Genomic DNA, 12,451 nt, shown 5'->3' with positions numbered 1-12,451 from the left:
GAGTCCTGGATAGATAGGGCTACACAGGGAAACCCTGCCCCGAAAAAACAGTAAGTAAGGCTGAGAAGGGATAAGTAAGTATGGACTAATAAGTAGGAAAAAATAATTCAGTCACTAAACAGACTTGAAGGACAACAGCAAACCTATCGACATTTCCTCCTCATGTCATGATACATTTTTAATGATGCAGACAGTGAGGAAATTGAGGTGGCAGTCTGTGACAAAGATGGAAATGATTACAACAGTGTACAACTCCCCCACCATGACAGATCTAGGAGACAGAGGGAGATGAAGTGAGAAGCAGATGCTGATGGAGGGAAGTCAACTGTACATCCTTACAGACGACAGCTGCAAAAGGACCCACTTTCAACTTCTTCCCCCCAAAACAACCAAATGGAGTATCGTGGAAAAAAAAAAATTCCAGCATCCTTCATTTACACACACATCAAGAATGCACTGAAGGACGTGCCTCCTGGTATTCAGTGGACATTCATTGACCTCCCATTAGCTGCCAGGCAGGTTCAAATAAAAAATTTAAAGAATTCGTAGGGTTTTTTTTTTCTGTTTGCTAGAACATTTTTCACAATAAAATCATGAAACTATCCTAAATTGAAGGGTCAAAGTCAAGTTCAATAAGGTTAAAATACAAGGCACACGTGGATGGCAAAGACTGTGCTTACCAAAGGTGGCAGGGGCACAGCTCATCATTGGCCTCATGATGTGGTTAAATGGCAGAACAATTGTCTGCTAACAATTTTGAGCTGGAATTTCACTAAAGGTACCAGTTTTTGTTTTCTGTTCAAATAAAAAAAAAAACTAAGGGTATTGCAAATTACTAGGTTCTCTAATGTTTTAGTTTAAAAACTATTGCCCATTAAAGACTACAGGATTGTTTCTCTTCTTCTGACTTATATTTTGTCCAAAGTGATAAACAAGGAAAGCATTTTGTTTACATAACAGAAATCATACTTTCATATTTTTGTAAAATACTGATGGTCTAATAGTATATCACACATTTCACATTGTGACTTTTAAAACTTAATTTTACCAAAGGAGAAAGCACCATCCTCCACTACTACACTGCTGAAATAGGTACACCACACTGCTCTTTCACGTGAAGTTCTGTTTTTGCCTGGGTCTTACTCTGTAGCCCAGGCTAGCCTTAAACTAATGGCAATCCTCCTGCCATAGCTTTCAAAGTGCTGGGGCTTTAATATAATAAAACACACAGATTTCTTGCTGATTCCAACTGAAGAGAAACATTCGAGGGAGGCTAGAGAACAAATCCCATCATGGACAGAGAAATCGTGCTCGTCTACAAATAAGTTCAACGCTTTATTTACAGTACATCTTTTCTTTACAGAACATTTTTTTTAAAATGTATTTTTTATTCACTTCCTAAAAAGTATTTCCATCTTACCAGTAACAATAGCAAAAGGTTACTTTTCTTCATGAATTTTTCTCTAAGAAAAAATTCCCATGTTGCTTAAGCTGCATGTAATCATTACAAAGCTTAACTGTATCACTTATCAGGAAAAAATTAACATTAATCAGAAGTTATTGGAATTAAAGTGCAAATTTAACTCGTAACAGTCAGTTATACTAACAGCTGACAAGAATTAAGTCTGATATACAACATGTCATCTACTGCAGATGGTCATGGCTTTTTCAATTAAGTTTCTGAACTTACAAAACATAACACACAATCCTCAAGAATTCAGGAGCTTGCTTTTTCTCTTGATAAAATGGTTTAATATTATTTTGGAGCCTAACAATCCTAACAGTAGTGCTGTGACGGTTAGTCCTGAGACAATATGTCCACTACTTGAAATCCTGATGGCAGCAATGAGCACCGTTACAAGCTGAGTGGCTGTGTTCCTTCAACAAAGGCCCACACATTCTGAACGCAAGCATGCTTTGATTACAAACACCAATTTTTAATTCTCAGGACACAAGCTGCAAAGCAAAATGTAACCGCTTCTGCTGTACTGATGAACCAGTTCGCTAATTCTTGTGTGTTACACCAAACTTTCCTGAAAGATTGAGATCTGCATGAATCCAGAACTACGGCAAACATAAAGTTCAAATGTGGAAAGCTTTTCACAATACGACATTCAAGTTGCACAGGAGCCCCCAGTGATCACTAGGAAATCTGCCGCAGTCCAGTTTATCCAACCCAACAAGGTCTAAACTTTGAGGAATGAGGTGGCCCTCCTCTGCTCTGAAAAATATTCGATCAAAGCGATGCTTATAAGCAGCAGGAATCCTGAGATTAGTATTTATTCTTGTATCCCATGTATACTGGCAATGTTTAGGTTTGCCCAAAAATTCCCAGGCATCAAAAACATTGTTAGGTAAACCACCACATTTGATAACCTGGAAAAGAGAAAGAATACCATGTAAGATTCATATATTTACACATACCCCAATTTAAAAGGTGTTTAATATTATCAACTATAATACAACTTTTTATTTTATTTTTTAATATTTTGGGTTTTTTGAGTACACACTATGTAAACTATGACTGGCATTAAACTCACAGAGATCAACCTGCCTCTGTTTATCAAGTGCTGGAATTAGAGGCATGTACTACTATGCCTAGGAATTACATTTTAAAAATCAATAAAAAAAATAAACCAAACTCTACTAATACTGTTTTTCTTTCCCATTCACATGACACAATTTACAGTTTCATGGCTGCTATGACAGGATAGCAGTCAAGTACGGGGTTGGCATTAGTGACACATTGGGTTCAATCTCCATCATGACAAAAAGTTTCTATGTGTGGTAGAGAACACACACCTAACCACTTCAATCATTCCTTCAGTTCCATCCTAGGGACTCACATGATGGAAAGAGAGAACCAAGTCTCAAAAGTTGTCCTATGACTACCATGTACACATTCAAAATGAAATTCTAATAACTTTTTATCTAAAAAAATCTATACAGAATACAACTTAGAATAAAAACAAAATCCTAGAGGTGCAGGTCAGCAGTATTGCCTAGCATGCAGGAGGCCCTAGGTTCAATCAACAAATAGAAGTTTTAAAAAAGTTAGTTTCAACTCAGAAGAGAAGTAGGTCTTCTTGAACCTAGGGATGCTACAAATACCCTCACTCTTTTTAAAGCTCTTCTGATTATTATTTTATTGATACTTATCCAACATATTTATTGCTTTATATTGCCTGTATCACATGTAGTAGGATTATCCTTAATAGTGTAAAGGCCTCTTTTTCTATAAAAACTACAACAGTGTTTTCTACCGTGTATTTCCAAGTCCATACTTTTGATAAAACAAACCAAGTTAGTTTCCACAACAATAGTCTCCCCACAAACAGTGAACCAACTCTGTTACTCACTTCTTGATCTCTTAAATTTGTATCTCCTGCAAATAGAACAGTAGTTGAATCTGGAGCTTCTTGCATTTTCTGAAAAACCGTTTTTAATTGACTCATTCGTTCTGCAGAATGTTCTCTCGTGCTCTCCAAATGGGACGTCATAAGGCAGAATTCATTTCCACCCATACTCACCTACAACAGGATAATTACAATTCAACAGGCCACCGACCACTGCTCTGGTAACAGCACACTAGTCAATCAACCGGGATTTATCTACTCAGCTGAAACCATACTGTCAGCACAAACCTAGATGAAAAGAAGTACGAGGTGCCAACCCTACCTATGACAACTATTTAGCAAGCAAGAGCTAGTCACAAAGTACCTCAACTGAGCCCCTTCCCAGTAACCCCAGGCCATCGATGGCTCACACCTCTCTAGAACGATACTACAAGGTAAAAAGGCTAATATAATGATCCCAAGCTGAAGTTAAAGGACAGCTACAGAATTCCCCCTTCCATGAAGCCATGAGTTGGTTACTTGCAAGCACAGATAATTCTAATTTATTGCTCTGTTAATCGCCTAACACAGATACTCAAAATCATTAGCAATTAAGATACTAGTAAGATTATGTTACAATGCCTAAGGAATCATCCAATTCTTCCAAACCTATAATCTGGATCCTGCCTATTTCTCAAGCTCCTGACATACTCAACTACCTTTTCACTCAGGATGGCTAATACTGACTCTCAGCTCTACAGGATCTAGAATCACCTAGAAGAAAATCTCTGGAAATGTCTGAGGACTATTCCAGATTAGGTTATTAAGCTGGAAAGACCACCGGAAATGTAAGGGGCGCCAGTGTGAGATGGGCCCCACTCTGACTAAAGGGAAAGCGAGCTCAGCACTAAGTCACTGTTCTGCTTTCTGACTGTGGACAACGTAACTAGCCGCTCCTGCCTTGCTCACTCCACATCCTCAAACCAGGAGCCAAAATTAACCCTACTTTTCAAGGCTGCTTTTCTCAAATATTTTCATATGAACGAGAAAAACAGCGGTGTCCATCACCCTAACAGAAACATAAAGTTCATTCACATCCACAGGTTAACCCTTTGCTACAACTTGCAAAGGTCTGTCATCGTTTATCTGACTCCGAACTCCAAACCTACAGGACTAGCTGCTTCACATTCCCACCAGCAGGCCTTACTCCAGTGTGAGCCAAAGTGCCAGTGTTCCTTAGAGCTGTGCGCTCTGCTCATTTTCCTCACTGCTCTAACAAATTATTTCACAAATGTTCTCCTTCGCAATACTGCAAAACTCTTAAGAAAACATTTAGTCAGTTAAGAATCTAACTTTGCTAAGTTTCCTTGTATCTCAAATTATGTGGAAATCTAAGTGTTCTAAGACTATTTAAAATACATACGTAAATGGCTAATGAGCTGGCCCAGTGGGTAAATCACTTGCTTCACACAACTGATGACCTGAGATGGATACATAGAACCACTGCGGGAGGAGAAATCTGACTCCCCAAAGCTGTCTTCTCACCTCCAGACCCACACTTACAGACAGACATACACAACAGGACTTAAAGAACTGTCCCAGTGATATGGCTCAGCAGGTAAGGGCCCTGCCACAAAAGCCTGACCACCTGAGTTTGGTCCCTGAAACCTGCGGTGGAAGGAGAAACCTGGGTCCCCAAAGTCCTGACACACCACTGACACACATACTCGAATACTAAAAAGAGTATCTATGTAAGGAATAAATTTACCAGTAAGGGCAATTCCTTCAAAAACACACAAACAAAAATGACCCACCTCCTAAAACTTAAACTTACGTTCACACACAGAAGATTTCTCATCATCTTAGTATTTGGAAATGGAACAATCTCGTAACTTTTAAATTTCACTCTTCCTTTCTTCAACAGTATAGCTGTGAAATATCCTTCTTCATTACCTTCAAACATTTATGGAAAAGAATTTAGGAGAGGTCAGGAGTTTCTTCACTTTACCACCAACTCCCCTACTGTTACAAGGAGCAACATTATTTGAACAGGATCAAATCCTTGAGATTCCATTTGAAGTAGGTGAACCAAGTGAATGCTTCTCTGTCCCTTATCAAAGTTTAACCAGACACACAAATGATATTTAAATAAGAATAGGATAGGATAGCATATCCCTCCATAGTATAATCTTTGTGTGAGGACAAGTTATATACCCAGCAGGGACAGAGAAGGGTAGAGAACAAGGAAGCAGGGCTGGGGAGAAAGGGGCAGAGGTGCCAAAAGTAATTAGCTGTTACCTGTCAAAAACTGAGAATACTGAAAAGCTAGCTCACAAAAAGAGCAGCCACAAAAGGCCAATGATTCAAAGCGTCCAACTTTTTTCTTTTTAAACCATAGGAAGTAAGCTGGTGGGTGTGTTCACGAAAGTCTGGTACTACTGGAACAGAAAATCATCACCAAGGCAAGAGCCTCGTCTGGATACAGAACAAACATGCTCTGGATGTCTTCCCTAGTTCCTCATAGCCAAGTAATTACATTTTTCTTAAATTAAGTTTTAGAGGCTCTACCAATTGTATCAAACCTGCAACCCCAGGACATGTGAGTCCCAGGATAGCCATGAATGCTGCCCAATACATTCATAGATGACATATTTCAATACCAAAACTCTGAATACGCCCCACCACCTACTGCTCAGCAGTTTCCCACAGAAAAAAGGAATGAGTTGCAGTACTCAGTTGAGTGCCCCATGCTCAACTTAGAAAGTATTTTTTAGGAACAAGAATGGCCTCAGATTAAAGACATAAATTTAATGCACCACAACTAGAAATCTCTCTACTACAAAACAAGCCATTTGACTATACAAAAGTTACTTTCTATTAGTAAAATGTAGGGTTTAACCTCTCTCTTAGCAGGAATTCAAATGTGAACCAAGAGGCAAGAATCCATGTACATAAAGGAGCAGGTTTATGTGACATAAAAATACTAACGTAGCACAACTAAAAGGAACAAAAAAGAGAAATGAGGCTGGGTGTGGCGGTGGACTCATGCAATCCTAGCACTCAGAGGAAGGAGGCAGGAAGATCTCCAAGTTCAAGAACATAGGGAGCTTCTCAGAAGAAAGAAAAGAAAGATCACAAAAATATGTTGGGCTGGCTTCTGATAGATTCCAAAATCAAAATACCCTCATAAATACAGCACACTGTAAAACCAGAATCATCTATTCAGGAACTCACTCTTAACTCCTCCTTGAATCAAAGAAATATAGCAGGGGCTGGAGAGACGCTCAACAGTTAGGAATATGAGCTGCTCTTCTAGAGAACCAAGAGGAGCATGGTAGTTCTCGACTATCTGTAATGCAAGTTCTAGGGGATCTTGCCTTCCGTGGATACAAGGCACACATGCGGTGCACAAGTGTACATGCTTGCATACATCTATAGAGAAGAACATCTATACACATAATAAAGAAGCGTGGCTCACCAAATCAAAGACATGAAAACTTAAAATAGAAAAAGCAATGTATTCAGAGCAGATACTGTATCCATACACCAAAGTGCACATGCCATAAACTGTAAACAGGTAGCCTAAGAAATATGAAAAATTATGGAAAATAAAGGATTAATGGAGTTTTACAACATAAGGGGGCTTTCAAAAAAGTGAAAGGGAAAAAAAAGGAGGAGGAAGAGAAGCACAGTGGATGGTGGGAAAATTAGATCAAGAAAGAGGAAAGGGAAATGGGGATCTCCCAAACCTCCAACCAAACCCTCCAACAATCATCCGGTACAATAAATGGAGAAACGGTAGGAAGAACACCAGGGATAAAGCAGAGATCCTCAAACTTACTAAGAATGGAGACAGGAATGGGCAGAATCATACTGGCAGCAAACTGACCATCCTCAGAAACCAAAGTCACCAAATCAATGCTTCCAAATTCAGAAAACATTGCTTACGACCTAGAAACTTATATCCACTCAACTAACTACAAGGCTACAATACAGGTATTTTGAAATATGGTAAAATTAAATATATAAAATCAAACAAACAAAAAAACTTGACTCTCCTACTCATGTGCTAATCAAAGTAGGAAATGGCTCTAGCTGGGTGGGTGTGGTGGTACACACCTTTAACCTTTAATCCCAGTACAGGCAAGGAGAGATGGAGTCCGTGAGTTACAGACCTGCTTGATCTACATAGTGAGACCCTGTCTCGAGGGGGGGAAAAAAGGTTGTGATGAACTGAGAGAAAAAAAAGGGAAGTGTTGGATGCAGAATACAAAATCGAAAGTAAGAGGCAGAAAGAATCCCAAAGAGCATTTGTCAAAGAAATCCAACAAAGAGGGGGCAACAGATACCTAGAGCTCTCTCCTTAGCACCCAGGAATCAAGTATAAATCAAAATTAAAAACCAAAGGCTATGTAAAATTGAAAGTCAACAGTACTCTGTTTAACAATTATAAGATGTGGCCTGCTATAGCAAACATACTTAGCAAAGCCAAAATGAGAGAAAAACTAAAATTATACTGGAAAATAAATAAATGCAATTAAAGACTTCTTGAGAAAATATGAACAAAATGTAATTATGACATTTAAAATTCATAACAACTGAGGGGGTATGTTTACGTAGCAAGGCAGCAGAGCTGTTTTTGCCCTATATAAAACCCTAAGAAGAAACAGAAACAAATGGAATTTCTAGCAATTCAATTTTATTAAATCCACAAGAATGAAATTTTAAAACTTTATTTTCCTAAAAGGAAATATTCATCTAATCTACATGGGAAATAGAAAAAGACAAGATCTCCTGAGTAAATAGGTAGCATGGGATCAGGGAAGAGGGCAGAAGGGGAGGGAAGAGGAGAGGTAGGGAGCAGAGAACAATATATAGCTCAAATTAAAAAAAATGTAAAAAAGAAATATTCATTTCAATCATTTTTTCATTTATAAGTATTAAATTGAAAATCTTTTAAATAAATCATGTGTCTTGTTCATTTTCCTCAATTGATCTATTTTTCAAAGAAAAAGGCAATTTAGATGGCAAGAGACGCATTACCTGTAATAATTTTGTAGCTGCTTGCTCTCTTCTTTAGGTAGGCACAATATGAAGGAATAACTTCCTGTAAAAATACCACATCTGGACTATACCTAATTAAAAAGATCAATTTAACAAAAACATGAGTATATTATTTTCAGCTACTTAGAGAAAAATCACAAAACATACCCTAAAGAACCCCTAGTACTCAATGCTTATCCTGACCTTTATCTGTGTTACTTATTACACAATACCATCGTGACCAATTAAAAATGGGCTGGATGTGTAGCTCAGGGACAGAATACTTGCCTAACAAGGCTGAGTTCAATCCCAGCACCCCTCTACATATCACCCCGGTGGAATTAAAACGGAAAGCATTATATACACTACACTGAGTTTTCAATGATTATATACATCAACAGATGTATTCAATGTTACCTCTTCAGATTCTCTTAAAAAGCTGTCCAGTGATAACAGCTCCAGAGAACTTCAGTACTTTACCAAGCCCAGAAACAGATCTTTAGGGTAATTTTCATTTCATAACTATCAGTAATTATAGACAAAACTTACTATGTAAAGCTCACAACTCTAGAACGCAGCTAACACAAATTGATGTTCCAATCCACCCCAAGACCCTCCCCAGACCAAAACACTCCAACTCTCAAGTATTTATTCTGAGCTGACCTTAAAGTCAAATTTTCAAGTACACAAATTTCAACTGTTGCTTTGTAGAGCCATTAAAACACGGATCACAGTCACTACCACAGAAGGGGCAATACTTACAAAGCTAGGGAGGAACACACCCCTCGAGCCCTCTCTGGGAGATTGCTTCCATCTAATCCATCAACATTCCAGGTAATGAAAGAGATAATGCTGCTGTCTTCTGGAGGAGGCCCAGATGGACTGGTGTCTAAAATGCTGGTATCATCTGAATCCTCGTTGGTTAGATCAACACTGGCAAAATCAAAATAAACGTTTTTTTAAAGACCCACAAATTGTGAATTGTTGTACTTAGGGGCTATGGCAGTAACTTAGCTGGCACCCCCACTCACATTAAACATTGGAAGTTGTGGCATGCTTATAACTAACACCAGGAGGCTGAGACCAACAGATACCCGAGGATCTATTTCACCCTAAATGATGAGTCCATGGTCCCAGTGGAAGACTGTCTCAAGAAACAAGGAGCACTACTCCTGAAGAACCCAAATCTGACTTCTGGCTTCCAACGTGCTCCCTCAACATGAATCTTACTGTATCAGTTGCCCTCAATTTGAAGATACAGACTGATCATTCCTAATTAGAAAATCCATATTCTAAATTATCTCAGCTCAGATTTTGGCCCCAAGCACTACAGATAATGGATAATTATCCTATAAATAATTTTCTTTGACAAATCCTAAGAGTCTATAGAAAATACTGGAAAAATGGCTGGAGATGGAGTAAAGTTGCTTGCTGTCAGCCTAGGGGCCTGAGTTCAACCTCCAGGACCCACCATGGGGACAGCGGCAAGTTGTCCTCTGCCTCCACATGCTGGCATGTGCGTCTGTCCCTGGAGGGAACAATTTCTCCCGGAGTGAGTTGTTTCAAAAGCTTGACTGTGATCACTTTGGCTCCTTGTTTCATAATGGTCCACCTACAAGCATACTAACCATCCATCTGCGCATGGCCAAAAGTAACGGCTTTCTTCAAAGCAGTCAGCTTCAAGAACTTTGATAATTTTAATTAGTTAATTAATTTAATTTTGGGCTTCTGAGACAGGGTTTCTCAATGTAACAGTCCTAACTTTCCCAGAACTCAATTTTGGAGACCAGGTTGGCCTTGAAAGGCATGAAAGATCTCCATGCCTTGTCCAGTAAAAACTAATTTTAAAGAGCATCAAAAACTGTGTTTAATGCCAGATTCCATTTGGAGTTTTACCCACCTGAAAAAGCTTTCTCACTCAACATTCAATACTACACTTTTTCTGTAGCCTTACCAAAGAGAAAGGGCTAGGTCATTTCAGAACCTTGTCAAAGATGTTAGTCCCCTTATTTCTAGTGAAAACATGAGACTGAATAGATGGCTCAGTGCTTCGGAACACTTGTTCTTGCTGAGGGCTTCGGTTCAGTTCCTAGAACTGTGTTGCTTTTAACTAAGTCTCTATCGCTCTATTTTATTAATAAAGACACAGGAGCCAGATAATGGGGTGAAAACCTGCTAGCTCAGAAAAACAGAGAAAGCACCAGCTGTTTCCTCCCACAGCCGCCCCAGACTTTCTCTTAAGCCATCTGAGAGAAAGAAAAAAAAAAAAACAATTCCTCCAATGGGAGTACTCCCATTTCTACTTCCTCACTACCTCCTGACTTCCCCCCACTGGCTTTTTCCTGCCAACTGATTGCTTGCTCCGCCTCTCAACTTCACGCATTTATTATCTCTGGGAAGTGGGGGTCCCAGCATTTTTTTAAAAAAAAAAAAAATCTCTCCAAGTAATTTCAGTACAACTGTTTTATGAGGATTTCCCATCTCCTTTGACACACACAATAAACTCCCCTGAAGGGACTTTAGCTGTGGTCTCCAAAAAGGAGCACAAACTGGAGCACTAAAATAACAGGAACAGCACACACTGAAAACAAGTGCTGAGCCTGGTGTGGTGACTAATCCTTCTAGTACCCCAGAGGCTGAGGCAGGAGGATTGCCAGAACCCCAATGCCAGCCTGGACTACACACTATGTTCTGGATAAACTCGTGAGATCCTGTCTCAAAGAAATAAAACTACTGCTTGCCGGCAAGAGAGCAGATAAACAATGCAGAAACAAAGAGACTTACAGGTTACCGTTCTTCTTAGAGATTTTCTACCTCACCTGTTTTCTCAATCTCTAGTTTACATGTCACAGTAATTCCAGTGAGTAAGTGTATTTCAATATTGAGTAGTGTTTCACAAACCTTTAACCCCACTCTGGGGAAGTGGCAGGCAATAGTCGAGCCTTGACCACAGGAGTCCCAAGTCAGCCTGGGCATGGGTCTCAAATAATAAATTACATTTCAGCTGGGGGATGCTGGAACTAGATGTAATGCTAGCAAAAGGAGGGGGGGGCTGGAACAAGGGGGTTAAGAGCTGGTGGTCAGGTATAATGTCTCAAAAAAGAACAGTACCAATAAGTAAATATTTTATCATGTGTGGTGGACACTTTAATCCCAGTCCTTTCGAATCTGAGGCAAGTAGATCTCTGTGTTTGAGGTCAGCCTGTTCTACATAACAAGTTCTGAGCAGACAGACATACGGGGGGGGGGGGGTGGCTCTGCCTCTAAATAAATAAAGATAATTTACATTTCAGAGTTTTCTTTCCTTCCTCCATTGACTAAGAAAAAAAAATCACGTCAGAAGTCGATCGTAGTACAAGCCTTTAAACTCAGCACTAAGAGTGCAGAAGCAGGCGGATCTCTTAGTTTGAGGCTTGTCTGGTCCACAGAGCAAACTCCAGGACAGCCAGGGCTACACAATAAATAAACAAGCCAAAATAAGCAAGTTACGTTGGAAGTGACTGTGTCCCTCGGAGAAAGGCCTTCCCTCTGATGCCCATCCTGAGGGCATCGGCTTCCATTTCCAGGTAGGGTCTTGTGATGCCCAACGCGGGCCCCCAGCAAACCGCCCGCGACCCCCGTCGCTTACTAGGCCTCGGAATGGAAGGACGTCGGAGGCTGGCGTGGCCACGCGGGGTCGTTCTCTGGCGGTTCGAAGTAGGCGCTCAGCGCTTTCTGAAAAGCAAAGGCACAAGGATGGAGAGCGCGCTCCGCCCACCTGGGAGGAGGGGAGAAAACGAGAAACGCAAACCCACGTCCATCTGCCAGTCGTTCTCCGACAGGAAGGTGTGAGCCATCGTGGTTTCGCATTTCGCCATCATCGCAAACCCCATGCATTGAAGCCGCCGCCTCTTCACCCGCTGGTCAATCTCCTCCTCTGTTTCCGCGGCTGCAGGCGCCGCCGCCGGCTCTGCCGGCTCCCGCGCATCCGAGCCGCTCCCGGACGCCATCAGCACAGCATCTCCCGAGGCGATCCGCTCCGCACGCCGCTTCCCGCGCGACTGGGAAAACAAACGCCGGGCTCTGCGCAGGCG

At 40.5% G+C, this 12,451-nt stretch overlaps 1 protein-coding gene across 2 annotated transcripts; it reads right to left on the bottom strand.

Moving 5' to 3' along the window:
* Positions 1-1,322: 1,322 nt before the first annotated feature.
* On the bottom strand, positions 1,323-12,430 carry LOC125396324 (tyrosyl-DNA phosphodiesterase 2). Of its 2 annotated transcripts, XM_087896486.1 has the most exons (7): positions 12,173-12,430; positions 12,007-12,092; positions 9,141-9,311; positions 8,379-8,470; positions 5,170-5,288; positions 3,360-3,530; positions 1,323-2,376 (listed from the first exon to the last, which is right to left on the bottom strand). In XM_087896486.1, the coding sequence occupies exons 1-7, from the start codon at positions 12,365-12,367 to the stop codon at positions 2,101-2,103; spliced, it is 1,110 nt and encodes a 369-aa protein (XP_087752612.1). In that variant the 5' UTR covers positions 12,368-12,430; the 3' UTR covers positions 1,323-2,100. The 2 variants fall into 2 exon arrangements, with proteins under 2 accessions (XP_087752612.1, XP_087752613.1); XM_087896487.1 differs by lacking the exons at positions 12,007-12,092; positions 12,173-12,430 and adding an exon at positions 11,868-12,002.
* Between the last annotated feature and the right edge of the window lie 21 nt (positions 12,431-12,451).

Source organism: Myodes glareolus, chromosome 14, assembly GCF_982192425.1.
Source record: "Myodes glareolus chromosome 14, mMyoGla1.1, whole genome shotgun sequence".
In the NCBI taxonomy this organism is placed as follows: Eukaryota; Metazoa; Chordata; class Mammalia; order Rodentia; family Cricetidae; genus Myodes; species Myodes glareolus.
Note: the sequence above shows the minus strand (reverse complement) of the source record. Positions and strands in the feature narration are given on the sequence as shown.